This window comes from Paramormyrops kingsleyae, chromosome 7 (assembly GCF_048594095.1).
Source record: "Paramormyrops kingsleyae isolate MSU_618 chromosome 7, PKINGS_0.4, whole genome shotgun sequence".
Classification (NCBI taxonomy): Eukaryota; Metazoa; Chordata; class Actinopteri; order Osteoglossiformes; family Mormyridae; genus Paramormyrops; species Paramormyrops kingsleyae.
Window position 1 is genome coordinate 9,143,583 of NC_132803.1, and position 24,861 is coordinate 9,168,443.

The following is a 24,861-nucleotide window of genomic DNA, read 5'->3' on the forward strand; positions in this document are numbered from 1 at the left end:
GAATTTGAATCGCGATTACAATTATGGCTTCACTCAGAACTGTGAGGCAAGCACATCAACTCGTACTGCAACGCAGTTACCCGTTAAGGACACCCTATAATGCAACCGCGTATCCGTCAAGTTCTCAAAAACACAGAGATATAACGGATGCCATCACATATTATTTAGCAAAAGAGAAGGTCTTCAACACAGCTGAAAATATCATCTCCTGCCATTGTGCATCACTGTAGCCAGATCATGTAAACAGACTAGTTTTTCTTGCTAAAACTTTTTATATCAGTTGATTGAGCAGTTACCTGTAATATGTATAGTTAGGGGAAAAATCTAGTTTAGTGTTTTTGAACCTCAGAGAACAGTTCATCTCAGTATACAGTAATTTACGTATATTATTTTATTAAAGTTTTATTTTGGTTTCAATTCAATTTCAATGTACGTGTATAAGTTTCATTATTAAGGTTCAATAAAATACATTGTTTCTGCTGTCAAGAGTTATTGTGGTAAATAATCAGGATCTCAATATTGGTCAGAATCATCGTGATTATGATAATCGAGCAGCTCTAATTGCTATTCACTTTCCCACCTTTTCTGTCACTCTTCTAATCATATCTCTATTAAGTTCATTTTTGATAAACTTTAACTATGCTTCAAGAGAGGTTTATTGGTCACACACATACTTATACACGAATAACATGTAGTGAAATGTGACTTGACTAGACCATTCTAAGTGAGGGCTACATTCACTCAGCAGGAGTGAGTTACCTTGGTCAGCTTGTCTTGGAGCTCCAGAATCTTTCCTTGTTGTTCTGCATTGGTCTGGAAGGCATGGCAGCATTTACCACCACATGGAATATAGTTTGTTCCAGGAAACACAGATTAGGTTACCCAAAAACCCTTGTAAAACTGCTAAACAATAAATGCTTAAAGCTTTCTTATTTTGATATGATAAGACTTATTTCTAAGAGCAAAATGCAGCACAGTACAGTACAGTATGACTGTAACTAAAACTAGTAAAGCTCGAACACAAATGAAGGGATACTAATGATATGAGGTGGTGATGAAGCCTTAAAAGGCAGTGGTGCCCGGAGATGGAGCCTGGAGAGGATGTCAGGTGCATGCTAACGCTAAGGCTGCTGTGAATGACAGGCCACTGCAGCACGCACCTTCTCCAGCTTCATGAGGATCTCCTCCACCTCAGCCTTGCCTTGTTCTTTGGCCTGGAGGGCACAGGAGCAATCAGCAGGTGATCACACAGCTCATGCACGCACAGAGTCCGCTGCCTGTCTTTCTTCGGTCACTACGACCTCCAGAAGCCAAGCACGCTATTTCTTTTATGTGCCCCAAAGTAATTACAGGACTGGCGCCCTGGTGGGACGGACCTTCTGGATCCTCAGCTGGTACTCTGCAGCCTTCCTCTTCAAGTCTTCGCTGGTCTGACGGGATTCCCTCAGCTCCGCCTCATACAGGTCGCTACGGCGACGGGCAGAGGAGAGGTCCTCCTCCAGCTGCCGGATTGTCACCTGCATCTCTTCCAGTTGGGCATGGTATTCCTGTGGGACAGAGTGACATCATAAGCAAACCCAATTGACAGCAAAATATCCTTTAAATAAAAGCTACTGAGTGGTTTTAAAACTGAACATCTGGAACTGTTGACGGTTACCACAGAAAAAAAAAAAATCATGTCCACATGATGGTTACATAAGTTTGAAGACAAAAAAAAATAATTTGTAAAACACCGCTATTACGATCAGAAAGGCTTCGTATCAATCTGTGACCATATAGTTGCACATGTGGAGTTCAGTGAGTTCAAATCACATTCAGTGTGAAAGGGATCTCGAGTTCAGGCCAACTGAGAGTATGCCGGCGGGGGGGGGGGTGAGGATAGCTCACTTGTTATATCCCTTTAATGAGCTTTAAGCTAATGAACGGAGAGTGACAAACCTCGACCCTCAAATATGACAAGTCATATGGCACCATGTAAAGGGACGGAGTCATGGTTGGATTAATAATTCATGAGGTTGTTTTTTTTTTTTTTTTTTAAACCATAATGATTCAGTGCTGAAAAAATATCAGAGTAAACAGTCCATGAAGCTTGTTAAATACTTATTTCTGAAGATACTTATGGAAAAACAGGAAAATTCACTGCACAAGAAATTAGTCAAAGATTACTTCAAAGTTGCTATATTTATACCGAGGACCACAAAATGGTTGTGAATAAACTTGTTTTCAGAAAAGGATTAAAACAGATATTTAGTGTTTTTTAAGAGAAACTAAGATACTGGAAGGCTGGCAGAACACAGATTTATTTAAATGCCTGGGATGTTAACTGAAATGTTTAAGTTACTAATATTAATCATCTTAGGAATAAACTCAAACACACAAGTTGGCCTGTGGCAGTAGGGGGGGCTGGGCCGGGCTCACAAATGGGGGCCATTAATCATTGTCTTCCACACAAAAAACACTTTGACCACAGATGAAGCCTGCCTCAGGGTTAAAGTGGGGGAAAGGGGCTACAGCATGCAGGAGAGAAGGACAGAGTAGATCAAAGGACAAACTGATAATGGAAGAGAAGCAGAGAGAAAGGTGGAAGTTACAAAGATCTCAATAAGAATCTAGGGCCACGTTTTCTGGGCTCCCTGAACACACAGTGACACAGGATGCTCACATCTGGAGGGAATTCAGCATTTATTAGTAACGTGAAAGACGCATATTAGCTGGAATGAGGACGAGGCTAAATCCTCCATGCTTAGCAATGCTAAATATACAGAGGCACCAAGTGTATAATAAAACTGCTATGTGCAAAGGCTAAACTCTTTATTGTATAACACAGGGGGAGGCCAGTTATCACAAAGGTCCCTACTGTAATAAAAAAATATTACATATTTTTTAATGGAGATGGACAACACTGAGATCTCTGTGCAGTCCTTTTGAAGAACCAGAAAGAATGATGGAGGACGTGTTGTAAATTAAATCCATTTGGTTGTAATATTTGCAGTCCCAGGATCCAAGGAATAATAAAAAAAAAACAGTGAGGTACTAAAGCCATTTTAACGACAATCACAGAGAAATCATACAAATCACCTGACACCATTCAGCCATTCTAAAAAGCATTTTTATTCCACGAGTCCTTCAGACGGACTAACAGTGGTGCAATCAGCAGATGATTCTAAGGCAGAGAAGTTCATGAGTGAGGGTGTCTGCATGCTTTTAGATGATTAAGACTCATGGGTCTTTGGCAGAGTTCAGCAAGGAATATCTGCAACCCAAATGTGTCTGTCAGGACCGCCCTTGCCCCCGCAGCAATTGTACTGTGAGCTGTCCATTATCACCTCTACTGCCGTAGATGAGGCACAAAGCAATAAAAAACTGCTATTAGAGGCCAAGCGTGTGTGGATTTAAAGAGAGAGTCGGTGACATGGCCGCCCGCGGGCAGATGGAGGACGACATAAGCTCAACATGCTGTGTCAGGGATGATTAAAGGGGATCTACAGATATTATGGGAAAAGTCAAAAAATGTCATAGACAATTAAGATCTAATAGCAAACTGCTCCTTTTCAACATGAAGACTCCCCGTCTTAGGGCTGAGCTCCCCGCCGTCCCACAATCCTTTGCCTGCCTGCAGAACAGCAGGAAGTGATGCATATGACAAGCCAAGTGGCATTCTAGCTTCTCTGGTGGGATGAAGAGCTCCTCCCGGCTGATGGCTGCGCAGGTGAGACGTGACAGTGAAATGAAACACCCCCCAGCCCCGTTTAACCAGTACCAAAATAACAGATCCGTCTGACGACTGCAGCAGATGTCTGGAAGAAGTCGAAAATCACCGCGCCATCGTTCAGAAGTATACTCCCTCCCTGCCTACCACCAAATAAAAAAAAAACTATTCCTTAGTGCTTACTAAAAGTGCTGTGACATATTTCACTGTTATATTTGGACTTACATCTGATTGAGTATATCAGATTTAGAAATCCATCATCATTTCATGAAACTGCTTACTTCCTTACAATAACAAGATGCAAATAAGGACAGACAAAATAAGCAGGATCAATGAAATGAAGTAACACTGCAGTATATGTTCAGCGGGCCGCTCTTTGACTCCCTCAACAATTCTGCCATGTGTGCAGCACATGAACGGGGCAGGGAGCAGTGACCCTGCTGCTCGTGTGAGAGAAGGAACAGGAGAGGACAGGACTGGAATTTTTAATAAACCAATAGAAAAAATTACCATTAACTATCAAGAATCAATCCGCAGAAAGTCACAAAAATTCCAAGCCCATTCCACGCCATCAGGCAATATGCATTAGTCTATTCAAGCGGCCAGCGTCTCCTCATTTTCATTCAGCCGTATCGATCCAGAAGAACAGCATCCAAAGTCATACTCCAAGCCAAAGAGCCCTACTGAGCTCACCTCGACCAAAGGCATAAAGCTGAACAGCAACAAGCAACAGCACAGGCATTCTGAAGGACAAACTAATTACATGGTCAATATGGTTGGTTCTGGCAAAGTGGAGAGACAGTTTCATTTTTATGGAAGGGAAGCAGGTGTTGGAGGGAATGATGCGCTATATTTTCGCTCCCACAGCTGCTTATGGCTGGGATGGACGCTAAACAAGTTCAGAACATGGGGCCTTCATCGTTGCATGATGGGCATGCGAATGCAAAGGAGCTCCCGGCCACGAAGCTTAGACGGGGGGCGGGGGATGGGGGGGGGGGACAGTAATTGTATTTGGCAAAGACTGAAGAAGCTGATTTGACAGCTAGTCTTCTCACAACTTGAGGGCATTCGGGATGAGGGCAGGGGACAGTAGACTGGGGCAGGCATCAACCTTCATTTTTAACACATAACCTTCACCATACGACCCACTGAGGGAGATCTGTATGCCCAGAATTAGGGGGGGCGCTCTGGAGAGTGCGGGCTCTCAGATTGGAAGCACAGCAGCCTACCTGCTCCTTGATCTCCTGCAGTTTGTTGCTCTGTTCCCGGATGTCATGCAGCAGCTGCAGCGCCTTGTCATCCTCCTGGGACACCTCCACACGAGCCTGCTCCAGACTGCGCTTCAGGCTCTGAAACATGCGCAGATGCACGCAGACGCACAAGTGAGACAGAGCCCATCGCTGCCACAGATCCACCAAAACTGCCTGCTTTGAATAAGTGTCCCTATGAGGTCACACAGGCTCACGAAACTCAATCCTACACCTTAAAACTCTAATTATGCAGACTGCATGATTTAACATGTAGAGCAGCCAGTTTTCTGAAATATATTCCAGCAATTCATAGTTTAAACATGCAGAGAAGATTCAGATTCCGCAAATGATAAAAATCCAACATAATAAAGAAAAACTGGGAAAAAAGTGAAAATTTAGGTATAAAGTGACTTCCCCTATTTTCTCCTGTCTAAACATCCCCATTTCATCAGGCGTAAGGCAGACATTTCATTTAAATTTCTCTGGCATGCAGGCTATCCTGGCCACTGGGGGGGGGGGGGGGAGCTCACGCTGCATTCTGTGATGTAGGTGGCCAGGTCCTGCTCCAAGATGCTCCTCTGCGTCTCCGACGCCTTCAGCTCCACATCCTTCTGCTGCAGCACAGACTCCAGGTCTGACATTTTACGCTGGAATCGAGAGATTTCTTGTTCCATCTGACAAAATAAAATATTGTTATTATTAAATAAATTAATAAGCAGGGATTTCAGAAGGTGATCTAGACAAGAATATGTAGTTCTTCTGCCTGCATGATCTAACCCTGAAAGTCTTCATGATCATTGTACAAAGAGTAGGGCTGCAACGACTCATCGATAATGTGAACAATAAGTAGTTAAAAATAGACAACAGATTTTGTCATCGCTGCGCAACATGCTGTGTCAGAAATGATTGAAGGGGTTCTACAGATATGGTTTCAATTTGGAGGTTTGCTGCATAAATTGTGTCTAATGACATCCACCTAGCCATGCTAACATTGGTGTGTTAAGTACAATCGTTAGCAAGCTAAACACGACAGAGGCGGCGGGTTCATCTGTGGATGGTCGACGTAAGACCAAATTATCCAAAGTGTGGAATCACTCTAATCTTCCATCATCAAGGAAGCTAATAACCTGTAACATCTGCCAAATCAATATATTAAATCGAGATTTTCTTAGGGTGTAACAGCACACATTCGTTGGGTGCAGTTCAACGACGTTACTTTCAGTCTGGTACACACGAAAAAATGAATTAACCTAATTGAGAAGTAGATGTTCAACACTGAAAACATTATGCCACGTGTGCATGAGCTGCTTAGGAGTAGGCTGGAGATCCCAAAGACCTGCTACAGATATGGACCCATACTCAGCAACAGAGAACATGATATTTAGTTCACTACGTTTGTTCTGATGCAATGTTATTTTTACGTTTTTATTTATTTTATTTTTAGTGTACAAATGAGCATCTTAGATTTTGTCATTGAGACATATCAAGAGACACGGTCTTGTGTTTGCTTTATAACTGTTCCTAATTGTGTTTGCCGTTTTAATAATAAACCATGTCAGAACAAATTCTGATTCCCTGCTGTATTGAAATTACATTGTAGCATGAACTCAAAACCAAGGTGTGTATCAAACTGTGAATTTTGTGTACAGTCACACCCCTAGATTCTCTCCAATTGCTAACATTTTTAAGTGTAAATACTTTTTTTTTTTATTTTTAAAAAAAAAAGCATTTGCAGTTTCCTTTAAACCATGTATTTTTGCTAAACTAATCAATTAGTAGGTCACCTGATCACATAATATTAATCGATTGTAAAAATAATCACTTTTTGCATCCCTGCCAGGGAGCAAACATACTATCCATTTCAAATGTGATCACTGATCGGTGTTTATGCACTATTTCCTGTTTACTCTAAGTGTTACTCCTGATCTGCTTCACAGGAAAACACCCTATGGGATGCACTGAGAGGCAGCCAGCCAAATAAAACACAGTCTCTAAATCAAATACACTTTGCTGATTATTCCAGTCGGGGCTCACAAATATCCCCACGACCCTGACATGGATAAATCATTGGAAGATGGATAGATGGACACTTTTTTGTATGTTCTTCAGGGTGTGAATGAACCAACAGATGCTAAATCCATAATTACACGGCAGTAAGGTAAAATGGCGTGATATTCTTCATGCAGCATGACCTCCCCCTCTCTGTAGACATGGGCACAAATACCTTGTGACATTTGTCTTGGGTTTCTTGTAATTCTTTGCTTTTAACCTGAAGCTTTTTTTCCAATGAGTTGGTCTTTGCCGGTGAGTTGAGGCCGGCAGCGGGCAGCCTGTAACCACGGGAGCAAAAGAAAGAAGAGGCGAGGAGGGGAAGATCAACAAACCTGTGAATGGCCACACACACAGAACGCACAGCTGAAGGCTTCGGGAACCAGAACCGACCATGAAAAACATCCAGGCAGCGGAACACAGATTTAAAAAAAAAAAAAAAAAAGCACGTCCTCTCAGCCAGACATGCATCACAACACCTGAAATGCAAGTAGCTGAAAGGGAGGGAGGAGGACATAAGGGCCCAGTTGATAAAAGCAGACTCCCCTTCTCACCCCACCCCCTACCCCAGAGAACTGTGCAGTGCCCCCCTAATCCATCAGCCGGAAGAAGCCGTCTCAGGGTAGCAGTGTGCAGGGGCAAAGCCGGGAACCTGCAGTCAAGATGCTTTTGCTATAACACTGATGCTGATTGTGGATAACAGGCTGTGAGATAAATACCACTGAGAAAAAGCAACATTACAACTTTTCTCCAGGAAATTTAAACAAAGTTCCAAATTGAACAGCTAATAATAGGATGATAGAGGGCATTCATGTATTAGGAAGAGTGCAAACCTGAAGCACAGGCTGAGGTACATTTAATGTTAACCTCAAATAGAGAGGAAAAACATAAGCGATACAAGCATTCTTCTGCAAACGTAGGCGGAGAGGGGTCAATTCATAAACTAGAATAATAGTCCAAATTAGTTTACTCAAAGTTGTTTTCTTCCTACAATAATTTAGCCATGCCAACGTTGACACTCATATGTGATCCCCAAATCTGCCCTCTTAGCAATGATTAAATATTCATGTCTGTCTCACTGGTTCATGAAATTAATTGAATTCCACTGAAGGAACACTGCGAGTTTCTGAAAATTAAACTCAGGGGAATCTGAAAAAATGCCATTAATGGGGCCCTCTGACAGCTGATTAGGCTGGATAAAATGTTTGATGCATCAATCCAAGCCCGAGACTCATGTTTAATTAATCTCCGATGAGCTTAGGCGGACTTTAAGATTTCAGACACTGCGAATCGGACGGCAGACGGACATGGTCCTGGGGAGGGTGATGAATACACTGTGCCAGTGTGCCAGTGTGCCAGAGCCTATGCCGCCGGCATGACTGCTCCCTCAAAACGTAACCCACACATTTTTTTATAACACTACCTTGATCAGGCATCTAAAAGTTCCTAATGTGACCATTAATAACACAAACATATATAATTTACATACCTATATACATATAAACATTATACAAGCAAATAAACATACATACATGTACATATATGACATACTGATATTGGAAATCGGTCTGATACCGACTCAAATAGCTGGATTGGGCATCGTTTGGGACCATTTTGGGACCAATCTATTCAATTCAATTCTATGTTATTGTACAGTTACACCCACATGTGCGCACCGCCTCATACCACAGTAGTGTTTTGGTAGACCTGTACATTTTGCTAGAAGGAGTGTCAACTTAGCACAGAGGGAGCTAAAACGTCAGCAGGTTGGAGGTATTTCACACTTGAAGTTGCTATGCCAACAAGTCACATGGCATTTTGATGGTATTTTAAAAAGCAAGGCTATTCCGGTATTTTGAAATACTCGAAGATAGTTTTGCTAAAAGGAAATATCACGGTATGCTGTGTTTCCAAGCCTAAACAGTAATTCTAGTAATAAATTCGTCTTCATTAGAATAATGTCAAGTACAAGCGTGTAAGCCAAATGTGTGGTGACTGTGGTATATGAACGTTAATGCACTCCAAGCCATGCGTTATACATCACAATGATTCTTAGGTAAATGGGTATATATTGACGTTACTCTGGGATTTATTTGTACCTGATTGAATAACAATGACCAATATTTTCCCCCAAGTTAATGAAAATATGGCCTAGCAGTCAGATACATGCACAGATTGCATGGAACCAATGTGACAGGAACTGGCGCAGATTCGGGGAGTGACTCAGATGCACCAGTGTGGTGATGCACTTGTCGAAAATGTTGAATTTGGCAGTCTATTTTTATTTGGATAAATGATTTATTCACAACCAAATAACCATTATATTTAAGGTTTTGTTCCTCTGTAGAGATGTTCAAGGTGAGGACAGAGAATTCTGATGTATAAGATTGAATTGAAAAATAGAATGTTTGACTGGGGACGGAAGTCTACAAAATGCTTATTATACCAAGAGAAAGAGAGCATGTCTGCACACACAAGCTTGCTTACGGTTCGAGTTTGTCTGTGGAAGCAAAACTTTTGAAAAAGGGTTTGTGTTTGGTTAGCGTCCAACTGTCAGGATTTAAACTAAATCACGGCTGGACATGTTTGCGGAAGGTGTTTGGGTGACCTTTCACTCTTCCACACAGTGAGGCTTATTAATTAAACACTGGTATTGGATCAGTACTAAGTATTGGCCCAAACCCTAAGCCAAGGTAACATTATCAGGACTGATAAAGTTGGATCGGTGCTGCCTAATACATATATACATACACACCGATGCAGACAGACGATAAGAGGAGGAGCCAAACTCTCCTCCTTGTGTAACAGGTGAGGGCACTAGGTGCCTTTGACATTACGGAAATGGACACAGACACTTGCTCACATTTTGCTCTCTCATTTTGTGGAAGACACCCAAACCTACAAAACAGCACTGAGTGGCACCTCCTTCTGTTTTTTTTACTTTCTAAATCCCACACATTCTGAATTACAACATACAGGAAGTCCCCAGGTTATGAACGAGATCTGTTCCTTAAGTCTGTATTTAAGATGGATTCGTAGGTAAGTCAGAACAACAATACAGTACATAATAATAATAATAATAATGATAATAATAATAATACAGTAATAATAAAAGTATCCACACAGAAATCGGTCCTGTGCCTTCAGCTGACTAACCACAGAAGCCAAGCAATGTTTCCAAGAACGTCACAAAGTGGTGCATGCGATCGTTATTACAAACTATTTTATTTAACTCAAATTTTTAATATAATAGGCTTTACGGCCGTCTGTTTGTAAGTAGGAGTAGCCTGGGGACTGCCTGTAATTACATTACAGCAGTGATTCCCAATCCGCTCCTTGGAGACCCACGGCCGGTCCATGTTTTTGCTCTCTCCCAGGACCTGGGTGGGAGCCAAAACGTGGACTGTCTGTGGGTCCCTGAGGAACGGATTGGGAAGCACTGCATTACAGAGCCCTGGCTTTTGACTCTCATTTACCCCAATTCATCAAATGCAATCAGTATTTTCATGAGACGCAAACGTAAATATCTGATAAGCGGCAGCTAATCAACCACCAACAGTAATGGCAGAACTGAGCTGCTGACCTTGACTATCTCCTTCTAATATTGTTCATGTAGCTAATTAGCAAATTAGCTGCTTAATGACCACTCCAGAAAAAAAAAGAACAACTAAAACTGAAGAGGACTTTCCCTCTATGTGACCCCCTCACTGGTTCACACCCTGAAAACAGCGCCGCGTGTAGGACATGTGTTCCTCGCGTTTGACCCATCAGGTCCGATCCTACTGGTGTACTAACATGTAATTAATGGAGCCCTGTCACCTTTATCCTGGTATGAATAAGCTATACTTTCACGTTAATCAATACTCATACAAACAGCAACATCTCTAAGAGTGAGAAATACCAGTCTGAAACACACGCCTATTTGTTTCACTGCATATATATGTTATGGTTCACCACAGGCACTGCTGATTCTTGCAGTTATTCATCAGACTCTTCATTAGCTGAATCAGGTGAGCTGCAGTGAAGAATGGCTGAGGGTCGCCCAGGAAAGGCTTGACAGGAACAGCCCTCCGGCAGGCGACTATGAAGCCGATTACAGCGAAGCCTGGGCATCTGCGCTCCCTGGCCGACGTCGCCTCAGTCACCTACACCGCAGCCAACCGAGTGGGAGCTCTAAGACACCGTTGTCCAATCCGGTCCTCGGGGACCCACATCCGGTCCACATTTTTGTTCTCTCCGAGCTCCCTGCCAGACAGTCCACTGTATTGGACTGTCTGTAGGTCCCCAAGGACCAGATACGGAAACACTGCTCTAAGAGGCTGGGAAAGGTGGTGTATCCTCCCGTGATAAATGTCTGCATGAGCACGAGAGCCTTTACGAGCCAGACGCTCCAGTGTCTGCTCCAGTGCTACTATCACTGCTTCAAAACAGCCATTACATTCTTTTAGCCCAACATATAATTGTATATAAGAACAATATCAATAGCACAGACTGGTCAGCATAGCTCCTCAGAGCTCTATTTTTACCACCCCAGGAATAAACGGCAAATAAGGCTTAACAATTACAATGAAAATAGAGCAGAAAAGCATTTTTCAGAAAAGTTGTAGGAAAGCAGCTCTCCCATTTAAACACAAAGGTACTCTTCATGTATATAATTACCATTCATAATGCCATTAAAAGCTTAAATGTGGTTCAGCTCCAGCAAACATCATCCATGGAGCTGAACCAAAGAGAGAGAGAGAGAGAAGCTTAATGCTCAACAGTTTAACCGGTGTACTACTAAAAACCAACAAAATCTCAAGAGTTGAAACTGATAATGAAAATTGGCAACAACAAAAAAAAAGCATAAACCAGATAAAAACTGATCTTGGTCATGGTCTATACTGTATATGCTATGATTGTAACAGCAGCTTTGCTAAAAGTAACTCAGTTTTGGACCTCAGAAGCGCCCACTCAGAAAGGGTAAATGCATGTTGATGCCGGAAGCAGAAATGCTTGGAGTTTATTTACATAACCTATGACACTTCCATAAAACGCAAACAAAGATTACTGTGCTATATTATCTTTGACCCTGAGAGCATCTACCCAACTATGTCTTTGGGGCCATCTAAAAAATACAATTAGAGCTGAAAACTGTGATTACCTTTTAAATACAAATTTAGACAGTTTTGTATATGCCTTCAAAACGATTTTAAACCGCTACAATGTTTGATTGATGACATTAGATAAATGACGTTTCTGTATGTGGGATTAATAAAATCCCAAGGTAGCGGAGTGGTAGCCCACAGAGACAACAATGGGGCAATCACTGAATCACAAGGCAGGTTTCATATCAAAGACAGTAAGGATGGGCCAGAAGGTGTTTCCAGGAGAAGATCTTAGAGTGAGTTACACCCTCAGTTTCCCTGTAGGTGAATAATGATTCTAATGGCAAACTGAGTGTGAGAATGACAGCTGACAAAGTTAATTACTCTCTTTTTGTTTGCACAGAAATCGTCTTGAAGCCAGCAATTCAATATTTCATATTAAGAAAGAGATAATGACCAGCTGAAGACACGAGTGTCTCTTAAGGTACTACCAATAAGAATCCAGATCCCAAAAAGAAAAGCCTGTAATGAAGACCCCCTCCCCCATCCTCATGGCAGATAGTGCCCCTCTCTGAAACATGGCTGCAGCCCGTGGGCTGGGAAGCGCAAAGCAATGAGCTATTTCCAGAGCAGCTGAAAAACGGAAAAACGGAAGACAATTCAAAGAGTGGGGTGATGTTGACAGTTCTTGTGATGCATGGTAAGAATGGGAAGAGCTGAGTAACACTGTTCATTAAGTCTTACATAAAGTTCTCTATGGTTTTCAGCGGAAAAAATCTACTTCTGCCTAAAAATTGATGCTACGGTTTATGTTGCCCAATTCCGCTTCCTACAAGACAGGCTTATGCAGTTCAGTTTTATTTCCTGTACACCATACCATGCATCATTTGATATCTTTCCATAAATTTCAATTAAACAGATATCCATCTCATTAAAATGAGATATTTAAAAATACTGCCAACAACCATTTGATAAGAGGAACAATTAAAGCAAGTCTTCACATTACACATTCATTATACTTAAAAATTTAAGTAATTAATTTAGTCTAATTTAATTTTATCTACATTATTCCTCATCAATGAGATGGTTTCCACTAAACAGCCAATTCCAACACTAGAATAACCAAATATAAACTTTAAAAAAGAGTCAGAGACTGGGGATTAGAAGGTCACTCACCCAAGAAGGCCCACCAGGAGCCAAGAAAGCCAGACTGAATGGTTAAAAATGTCAAGTATATGCCAATGATATTATACACATATCATTATCATACCTTTGATGCACGACAGTGGAACCGCTTTAACAAAACATGCAGTGGTGAAGAGTAAAATACACTGTGCGTTAACAGGCCCTGATAATCAGTTAGAGAAGCTAAACATCTTGCCCAAAATAAATTATATTCATCGATCCCTTTGTTTTAGGCTGACTCATGCATTCCACTGTTTTCCTTTCTGGCTGCAAAATTGGAAAAGCAGCTTCTGTGCGTGTTGAAAAATAGCTCATATCTCATGAACATCATGACCAGATACTGAGCAAGTTTTCTCAGATTCTGTGAATATTGTGCATATCAAAACAAACCAAGCAAAGATATTAACTAAACTAATGTTTATTTGTCACAGAAAATTTACAGAAGTGCCAACTTAAATGTCAATTACCTCAGTACCTCGGTAGCTATTAGTGAAGCTAACAAGCGCAGCCTGAAGAACCTCAAGGAAATTCAATGTTTGTCTTTTCCAAACTATCTTCAGTAAAGCCACAAGCACCATAAGGCACAGGCTCAGGGATGATAACCAGACAGTTATTCTCAATCTGCACGTACAAAGCCGGATCACAGAGCCACAGCTAAACAAACGTTAGCGTCACCATGGTAAGCTACACAGCTGTCATTAAGGCCTATCAAGGAAGCACCAGAACAAGGAAAGCCTTAGAAAACCCCGTTGTACCACTATTCTGCTCTCACAGACTCTAAAGTGGTTCCGAATCACAGGAAATGTTCCCGTTTCTGCTACCCATCAACACCCATGCAGATGGAAGTCACATTTACCCTACAGCCATACTTAACTCCTGATGCAAGCAAAAGATAAAACGGCTAACAGTGAGAGTTAAAATTACAGGGATATTTCAAGTCACTAGTCCTCATTTTATAACTTCTAATACTTATATAAAGCATAAAATGTGCTGTATGAAGGAGCAATGAGGCAGAAAGAACATCAGGCCGTCCCGCAGCATCTTAACGATGTACGGACACAAAACAGGAATCCACAGCCCCTGTGCTACAGGACAGTCGCTGGAATGAGAACCCGAATGTGCTCCTTCATACTCACACGCCGGACTCCCCTGTCACAGAGACAGCGATCAAAGACAAACGGGACCCCCAGATAAAGAGCCGTCCTACCTCAGCATCAGAAACGTACTGCTCCAGCAGAACTTTTAACATTATCAAATGGGACAGTTGAATAAACATTCACACATTTTTCATTGCAAGACTAACAGGTCAAGCAACTGAGTAAGCAACTGAGCAAAATGAAGTACATAACTAAAGAGGAATATGAACAGATGTATACTTTTTATGTGTATACACACTCCTCTCTGACACACACCAATTACAAACATAATAAGCAACCATCTGCTGATCGCACTCCTGATTCTTCCTTATGCAGTCCATCTATTTCAGGGTGAGTTAGTCCCACACAGACACAACATCGGAGCTCTGTCTCCACCAACAAAACTCTGCATCCAGCCCTCAGAAAACCTCACTGACCAGAGTCGTGGGGGAACCAATGATTTGTGGCCACAAAACAGCACCAGACCACAGTCACCCCTTCGACATCTGCACACAACCTAAATCGCACACTAAAAGCACTGCCTCAATTTTAACATTTCATTTTAATTATTAGAATCCAACAGCACTGTAACACCGAAACGGATATACTTTGCAAAAACCTTTTGCAAGCTTGCAAAATTGAACAGCCCCTGGGCTTTGAGCAGAAATAATATCCTCAGAAAATTGAGTTTAGTCAGAACCACAACAAGCTTCATTCATTTAGCTTCTTAGGTAGTGTTTGTTAGACAGCACATTACAGTTAATTACAAAATAACTAAAACATCCCACAAAACCTTCCTCTTTCATTTCAGTGGGCAGATCCAGAAGGGCAATACCTACACAGTGTTAGTTATCATCAGTTTATATTAGGTTAACATCATAAACAAACACTGGAGCAATGAATCTGTGTTCTGGGGAGACTCCAGAATGGCTGGTCCAATAAAGGTTCCGGCTGTGTTACCAAGAGTGCTGCAGCCCTGTGCCGGGGGGGGGGGGCAGAAAGCTGGCCTATTTACTTCAGGATAAGCTCCGTTCTGCAATGCTTCATTGCAATTTTGAACAGGAAATCGTGGGGGGGGGGGATGAACAGCATATTCGGGGTTTGATAATGAGCCTGCAGATAAGCAAGCCTCCCCCGCTGTGGGATGATGTCGATGTATGACTAAGGGGGGGGGGGGGGGGTTGGCTGTGAGCTGAGACCTGTTGGCAGTGACGTTTTTCTACATCACAGCTCTGCTATCACTGTGGGGGGGGTGGGGGGGGGATTTCATCTGAATGAACCAAAGGAAGAAACAGCCAGGCATTTGAGAGCCGTGGGCACCGGAACGTTCCTCACGACACGCTAAGTTTTGGCCTGGCAGGTTCTCCCTGGCTGTCACAGCTCTCTTATGCTGCCGGCCCTCACCTCCATTTTTCATTTTTATAGGCTAGAAATCATGTGTTAGTTTGCCTTTGCTTGGCAGCCTTCAGGGGCAGCTGAACATGCCCGGTCACAGGAAGTAAACACATAAACAGCTGAATATGTGCTTTACGCACTCTCTCACACAAGCACTCTCGCACACATGCACTCTCACACACACAAGCACAAACATTATAATGAGATGCTTAAAATTCAGCCTCATGCTGGGACTTTTTACCCAGAATGGTGAAGCCGTGAGGACTGGTGGACCAGTGCACCGTGCTACTGACAAACACTTCATTTTCAGTGCAGAGATGTCAGGGCTGAGGCAGAGGGAAGATTTAATCGAAACCCCCCCCCCCCTCCAAACCACACTCCAGGCCCAACCCCCACTGGCACACTATACACAGGCTGGCCCCAGGAAGCATCAGAACCTGGGATTAAGTGCCTGACACTCAAACACCCCCTGTCATCCCTCATTCAAAGAAGTGTAATCGCACTGCACCTCTTTGCAGCTCCCTGATGACACAAGAGCTCAGACTGACAGTCATTCACTTCCATATGGAGCCTAATCCCCCAAATTGTGATGCCCCCTATGAAATCAGAGCCATTTCACTGATTAAAATAAACCCTTTTAATTAATGAATAACTATGTCACTGGTAACACCTCTCACTATGACTAGCGCAAATGGGGATTTTGAAAACACCACACATCGACCATATTGGCTTGCGTGGAGTGAAGTGTTATTTCCCACTGCAGCAGTAACGCATATTTAAACACACACACGGCGACAAGCTGGTGATCTCGGACTGGCTCCTGTCCTCAGCACAAATGCAACACAAGAGGGGGGAAAAAAAGAGGAAAGGAAAAAAAAAAATACTCAGGAGAAGCATTGAGATTTGTTTACCAGCAGTGCGCAGTGAAGCCGGGGATTCCTCCAGTTTTCACCTGAGCTTAATGAGACGAGAGAGGCGACGGAGGCAGAGTGGGAACCGAGGGGGTGAGGGGGAGACACATGCCCGTTTCCATGGTAATACATTCTTTCCCACAATCTGGGATCATCCTCTCCTTCAACTAATCTCCTGACGATCTTGCTTCATATTTATCACGTACACAATTCATTCCACTCCATTCCAAATCGCCATTAAGAACCCTTAGACAAGGGTCTGGCAAGCATGCTGAGAAGCACCCCCCCCCCCCAATCTCCGTGAAGCTGCGTGCAGTGACTAGTTGAATACATGCAAGGGGGGGGGGGGGGGACAAGGGGAGCTCTGGCTCTGCTGCTGAGATACGCACATTCATAAATGAGGAAGGCGTCTCGCAAACCGCGCGTCTGGTTCCATTCATACAACATTCACCCATTCATCTTTACATATTCAAATCACAGCCTCCTGTAAGTTCATGTAATGCCCAGGATGAATAAAAGAAAACTGGAATAACAGCCCAGCAAAACAACAGCGAAACACTATTCAACAGGATGGGGACACACGTTCTTAACAGTGCTGATCAATTAGATGCAAATCATGCTCACGCTGGACCCTAACCTCTCCTGTAAGCATCTCCTTGTATCTAGGAGACATACAGCCAAGCAGCAGCTGTCCCCAGCTGTCCTACTGTCCAGGTCACCTCATCCCTGCCCAAACCTGGAGACCCTGACGGTACTTACTCGGACCTGGCCAGCGCTGCCAGGGGCCGGCTGAAGAACCAGCCTAGAAAGGGCAGGTCGCAGCCCTGGAAGCCGACTTGCTGGGGGCCACGCAGAGCAGGCGCTGGCCGGGAACTGGGCTTCTCGGGCTCCTCAAAATTGGAGGTGTCATCTTCTGCGCGGAGTGCGGGGACAAAGGGAGGGACGGCTGGTGGGGGGAACAGAGAGGGAGACAGAACGGGAGAAACCCACAGTTAATGACAGGGGAGAGAGGGAGAGAGAGAGAGAGAGACTAGGGACAGAAGGATGGTGAGGGAAAGAGGAGAGAACACGCAATGAGATTGTAGTGCAGTATCCCACACAAGCTGAAGCGCTTCTCTCTCTCTCTCCCCCTCTCTCTCTCCTCCCCTCTCTCTCTCCCAACACTGCCGCAGCCCCAGCTAATCACAGGCGCACATGCAGCCTGACTCACCGGCGGAGCTGAGCGCGCTCCCAGTGCGCCGCACCGGCACGCCTCAGCCCTAGGAGGTTCCACGCCCAATCGCACTTCCCGCCACTAACCTGGAGCACGTCATTCATCACTGCGCCGTGCTCCCCATGCGTCTAGCCCCCCTCCTCCACAAGACACACCTATTTTATGAAATCAGAATTCACCAAAATCATTTCACTTGGAGGTGATTGGACCTGGCATTTCTTCAGGCACTGTAATTAAATTCTGCAATTAAATGCGGCAATTAGAAAGCAGAATGGCAGTGCGAATAAGCCTGTGAAAATCTCTAGGCATTTTGAGGGGGAAAGAAGATACATGGTCAGGACAATGAGTCTAGAAGCGCGCTTGCGTGCGCGTGCACACTCTCACACACACACACACACACATACGCACACACACACATACGCACACACTCTCTCTCACACACACACACATACGCACACACGCACACACACATGCACACACGCACACACAGCTTGCCTGTTGATCAGCATGGCTGCCAATAAGAGACTGCTGTGCTGAAGGCTCTTATTGTGATGTTTAGAGCCCCTATGTTTAGCGCCAGGGGTTTTATTGCAACAGTACTGTCTGAAGCAGCCTTTCAAATAGTGTACTCCACAAACTGCTTAAGCTTAAAAAAAAAAAAACTATTAAGGAGCTTTAAATTTGTAGGTAAAGCAATTATAATTAATTCATTTCTGTTCATCTCAAGACAATTTCCTGAATATCCAAATGAAATTATTTTACACAGGTGTCTGAAACGAGAAAACTGGACCATTTTCCAAAGCATTTCCCTATCTTGCAGTCCAAATAAAGGCATTAGAGCCAGCTAAACCAATCTGATAGCACGTCTAGAATAACACTGTAAATTTTATCATCTGCTGTTCTTAGACATTTAACAACCAATATACAAAGCGACAGACTGACGTGCAGATGGGTGCACTGGCCCAGTAAAGCCCCCTCGTGTGAAGACACCACCATCTGGGCCCACCTCCGTTCATTAGGACTATCTTCTCATTGGTGTATTTACCCATCTATTTACATATAACAAGCCGTCATCCAATCAGGAATGCACTGGCAAGAAACCTTTTCCAGAATAAGCTGAAAGCTGTGGTATGTTCTGAACCAAAAGTAAGATATACACCAGTCATCAAAAACATCTCAATTAACATGCAGATATTAATAGAAACACAAACTTGGCAAAACATGAGAATACAAATTACATTTACATTATAATTAAACATCAAAAATGGTTTACATTGAACAATCAGGTTAAATAATTCAATAATTTGGTGTGTGGTTCAACAGTTTAGGTCACAGTGCTTGTGATCAGAAGGTTGCAGGTTCAAATCCAAGCGTCAGCAGAGTGACTTTTACTGCTGGTCTTTGAGCACTCTGCTTACCTTGGTTGATCCTGGGACTGCCTGACCCTGCTATTTCCAAAACATACACTGTTTTGGATGAAAGTGCCCATTGAATAAATGAAATAAAAATGATGTGGTTTACCTAAGACGAGTTCATTATAATGAACAGAAACGCATTGTACTACTCTATGAGGGTGAATACTGCAACATATTCTAAAAATCATTCTATATCTGCTGTAGAACCTATATATGTACATATCTGATGACTCACCCAAGCCACCAAAAAAAAAAAAAAACACCAGCGACCTCATCTCTGTCTGTATCACAGGATACTTGGTGCTTAAGTCACCTGGGAGTGATTAACATCTGTTATCATTTCATTTAAACAGTATCCCAAACTTCTGGATCAAACGCTGCTGATTTTCCGTGGATGGTTTTATCCTAAGAAAGATGCCCAACGCTGATACGATTGCACCGTTGCAAATCACAGATAAAGCAGAAAGCATTTATGAAGTAGCTTTAAGAATTCTGCTCACAGCGGAGTGAAAACGCTGAGCACTTTGCCGGCTTTTCTATAATCTTATTACTTGTATCTGTAAAAGCCGAGTTGCCAAATGCGGGGGAAAGACTCACGACAGTAGCCAACAGGTCACCTGGAAGCAATACTAAGCTATTCTATAAAAAGTCTAATCCTTCCTCAAACCAAGGCTGACAACTAAAAAGGGAATATAATTCATCTGTGTGCACAGAGTGTGAATTACTCAGTCAGTAAGGAGAATCACAAGCATATGTTGTGAAAGCTTATTTCTGACAATTTGTTTGAAATCCAGTCAATCTGTGTATCTATGTTACGGCAAACGATTAAAATGCAAGGATGCCAGTAAGAATGGAGGGACATAAAACTACCCTTTGCATTACTCATGTATTATGACACATTATAGATTTTTAAGTCATAATGGCAAATGTTAGAGAATGCATGACAAGGAACTGAAAACAAACAGACCGACTGCAAAAGAGAAGGATGAGAGAAAGGAGACTGACAACATAAAATTAGAGTTTGTCAAAGCTGAGCCACTGTGACAACCATCTGCTTCCCTGTAAAACTTGCTTATTCTGCATCTAGCACTCATAACAATCACTACCACTTGCCTCAATGCAAACTTGACCAAAGGCAGATCATAACACAACACAGCATAGCAAAGAATAGCCAGATTATAAAATCAAAAGATTGTGCCCGATTATAAACTTCTCTCAGTTCATAACAAAACAAATGACTGAGTCGTACTAAAGGAAACATACACCCATCCATAACCATGAAGAACAACACAAAATCAGGCAAACAGGCTACATCAAAATAAAAATCTATTTCTATACAAAATGACTAGCTGGGCCATAAAAACAGATCTAACCCTAATAAGCTAAAGTAAGCATAAACTAAGCCATAAAACTGATCCAGTGCCAACATATCAAGGTAGATGGAAACATGACGTACCTTGTCTTACGTTGCTCCAGTCCACAGCAGAGAAGAAGGGGTGGCAGAGCAAATCCTCGAACCCGAGCCGTTCCCGCACACCACAGAGCAGACTCTGCACCAAGTCCACAAATGGGCCAGTTGCTTTGGAATCTTGAGGGAACTTGAGGTAGCGCTGGTGGAGGTGGGTCAGTTGTCACATGATCTCTATTGTCATCATTCTCAAAGATCCCAAAGGTGGCAAGTATGGAACTGCCTTCAAAAGGAGGGTTCCATCACTGATGCCACCAAACAAACTATCCATAGTCTCAAAGCTTCCGTCTCATACAGATGACCAGCTTTTTGGAAAGTGAAAATCCCCCTACTTCTGTCACTCCTACCTGGAAATTCATGATGTTGTTGATGGTCTTGGTGGAGGTTCCTTCCGCAAAGGGAGACTTCATGTAGATCATTTCATAGGCAATGACCCCTAAGGACCACCAGTCACACTCCACCCCAAATGAAACCGGCACCCCCCCATTCAGTGCTCCCAGAACCTCAGGTGCCAGGAAGTCTTGAGTTCCCACGGGCAAACGAGAGGCAGAAACCTGTCAAATGGTTCAGTATGGTTAACGGCGCCATTCACTGCATCAGTGCTTCGACTTCATTACAATAAGAGCCACCCCCTACCCAAAAGAAAAAAGGGGGGAAAAACAGACCTACAGTCTTATAAATCTTTACACCCCCTGGCACTAACTGGTCCATGTTATTACCGTTTTATTGGCTGTGAGTCTGGCTGCAGATCCAAAGTCTGCCAACTTGATGTGTCCAGTTCTGTCAATCAGAACGTTCTCTGGCTTGACATCCCTGCCAGGGGAAAGGAGATGAGAATGCGGAAGACAGAGAAAGATAGATCTATATTAACTTCCTCCAGAAGCACAAAACCACTGTTGGGATATTACTATATAGAAAACAAAGGAAAGCTTTAAATGTGTCGTCCAACAGTTCATAAAGATTTTAGCATGTCCAATCCATCAGAACCTCTGTAGAAAATGAAAACCCACTGCGCTGAGACAGAGGAGGTCAAACAAGCAGCATTCACTCACATCTTATTAAGCTGTTTTCAAGGTTTACTTGGAACCCATGTTGTACAGAGATTCCCTGAGAAATCTTGTTAGAGACTGCAACAGCAGAATACTAATCAAGGTGATGCTGTTAGCCTGCTGTGCGTGTGGGAGGGAGCTCCTCACTAAGAACCCCCACATTGTCCACATTTTTGCTCCCTGACAGAGAGTACACATTTTTGCTCCCTGCCAGACAGTACACATTTTTGCAAAAACGCAAACTACTGTCTGAGGGTCCCTGAAAACCGGCTTGAGAAACACTGATTTATTTTGACCTTTGAAGCTGTACTTTAAACGTCAGGAGACCCCTGAAGACTGACCTGTGGATGTAACCCAGCTGATGGACAGTGTGAATGGCCTGCACAAGCTCCGACAGGTAGAACTGTGCCATGGGCTCGTCAAACTGGTCCTCGTATCTGTTCATTAGTCCCATCAGATCCCCGCCGGGCAGGTACTCCATCACCTGCACAAATGCATACAGGTGACCAAGCTATGCAGTGTGTGTCCACATGGGGCGCCATTACATCCACCACACTAATCACGGTGATGTCACCTCAGCTGATCAGACCTCTTCTGTAGGTGAAATGGAAACGGCAGGTTTATAGTAGTACATATTTAGACAATTTGTAATTAACAGATTGTAATAAACAGTAACAATAAAGAGTAAACAATAAAAAACAGTAAAAGTGCAAAGAATGTCAGGTTAAATATTGCAAAGAATTCCATAGTAAGGGCACAGAAATAAATAAAACTGCACAGTGGTTTTACGATGAATGAATGAATGTGCTGTGAATGTGAAATGTGCGTAAACAGTTCAGATCCATTCAGACAGTTGGTTGTCCGGCCTATCATAGGGTGAATCGCTGTAGAGCTTAAAGCCCAAAGGTAGGAACGACCTTATATAGCACTCTTTGGAGCAGCACAACTCCTCCTTTATCACCAGTCGCCACTACATCCAGACAGGCTTGCAGGACTGAGCCAGCTTCCTACACTCCTGAGTGATCCTAATGCTCAAAAGATTGCAGGGCAATATACAGTCACCCCCTCACATTTGCAAGGGTTCGGAGTAAAAAAAGTAATATATCGCCCCCCCCAACCTCAAACCTCAGTCTGCAAGCCTGCCTAATAACGCAAAAGTCTAATGTTTTCATATATATATATATATATATATACAGTATATAATTATATATAAAATATATATATAAATATATAAAATTATATATAATCATATGACTTTATGTGATCCAATTGCTTTTCAATATTGTTTATATAATTTTGCCTCGCGTGTCATTGAATTTGTATGATCTTTCAGCAAGCTCCAAAAATATTCTCATTTCATTGTTCATGGCCAGCGGGCAAATAACCAAAACCGTAAATGTCAAATCTGTGACTGGAGGGGCGACTGCAGTGGGATTTCAGATATGACCAGTTTAGATATGAATAAACAACATCCCCATATAAAGAAAGGCAAAAATCAATACAACGCCTGAAAATTCACAGATGAACCATACAATTTTAGGGAGCATATAGTTATTAAATCAACTTCCTTAAACAGTAAAAGGAGTTTTTATAGGCTGAATAAAACATTTAAATATCATGGACACTGGCCACTTAGCATGGACCAATGGGCACTTAGCATTAGGGCTGGACAATTAATCAAAACGACATTCAGAACCTCTAATCGATGTAATCTTGCCCGTGTCGGTTACTTTAAAAAAAAAAAAAAATCTGTTATTAATACTTATTTAAAAACTATTAATACTTTTCCCAGTGAGTGTTCATGTGCTGTCCCCTTAAAAACATACTACCGACATGACTGCGACATGGAAGCTGCATGGAGGACATCTCAAACGCCAAACTGACTGAGCAACTCCAGCAGCTTGTACCAAAGAAGAATGTCATGACTTTAGTGAAAATGATGCTGAGCAAAACACGGTCAAAAATATACACTGCAAAAAAAGAGTTTCAGCTACCAATGGTAATACCACCAATTGGTTTCAACACTAGCAATATTTAAAATGCAGTGGAAACCACATATAGTGATCATGGTTATAGTGATCAACCACTTACATGGATCAAAAAGCTTGGGACATCATCATTCCTGTAGAAATAATTTTAACTAAATTATTTTAACTAGTTTAAATAATTAACTTATAGTAATCAAGTAGTCTTCTTACAGTGTTCATTTTGGGTCTTTTTATACATAACATATGGAAAATTAAAACTATTCTTTTTTCTTTTAACTTTACTTTACTTTGATAGACCCACTTTGCCTTGCGGTGACCTGTCTGCTTCTGGCTAGCAACCTGAGGCTAATGCTGTGCGCACAGAAATCATGATGGGAAAATTATTTTCTCTCCATTATGAATATACACTCATCAAAGCTTGTGATAAACCACCAAAAACGAGCCAACGAGACGCAGTAGCCAAACTACAATAAGCTATATTTTATGTACAGTACTGTACTGTATTATAGCGTATTTGAATGATACACAGTTCAGCAATTTAATTTGTGCAGTACTGTAATTTGAAAACAGTTTGAAATAGCTGCAGTGTTTTGAAATTGCGAAAAATTAAGTAAACAGCAACGCTGTTATATTCATGTTATATTACCTTATATTCATGTAATAAAATTACAAATGTCAGTTAGTAATCTGTAGGTTATCTGCCTGAGACAAAGGGGAAAAAAATCAGTTAATTGTCATCTGTTTATAGTGATCAATTTCACCCAGACAGATGTGACCAATATAAACAGTTTATCTTGTTTGCAAGAAATGCAAACTATTTTCTATTTATTTTAGGGAACTTGTTTTTACATTAAAATGTAACGTTTTTCATAAGATGTTTTCATTTCAAGCGATTTGTGCTTTTATTTCAGTTGTTCGAAATATTCAATGAATAATCATAAATGGCTAATCTGTGTGTGCTTCCTTCACTTAGTTTAAAATCATTAGAAAAAATATCCCAGCTGTA

At 42.3% G+C, this 24,861-nt stretch overlaps 1 protein-coding gene across 12 annotated transcripts in view; it reads right to left on the reverse strand.

The window, feature by feature from the left end:
- cita (citron rho-interacting serine/threonine kinase a) overlaps positions 1–24,861 on the reverse strand; it is a 62,308-nt gene that overhangs the window by 23,103 nt on the left and 14,344 nt on the right. For all 12 annotated transcript variants that reach the window (XM_023808373.2, XM_072714217.1, XM_023808372.2 and 9 more), the window contains 11 exons: positions 22,209–22,351; positions 21,538–21,631; positions 21,166–21,372; positions 20,807–20,960; positions 17,482–17,668; positions 7,184–7,289; positions 5,490–5,633; positions 4,939–5,058; positions 1,377–1,547; positions 1,161–1,214; positions 760–813 (listed from right to left, as the gene is read on the reverse strand). In XM_023808373.2, coding sequence (XP_023664141.2) covers positions 760–813; positions 1,161–1,214; positions 1,377–1,547; positions 4,939–5,058; positions 5,490–5,633; positions 7,184–7,289; positions 17,482–17,668; positions 20,807–20,960; positions 21,166–21,372; positions 21,538–21,631; positions 22,209–22,351 — 1,434 coding nt within the window. The remainder of the gene's footprint in view (positions 1–759; positions 814–1,160; positions 1,215–1,376; positions 1,548–4,938; positions 5,059–5,489; positions 5,634–7,183; positions 7,290–17,481; positions 17,669–20,806; positions 20,961–21,165; positions 21,373–21,537; positions 21,632–22,208; positions 22,352–24,861) is intronic.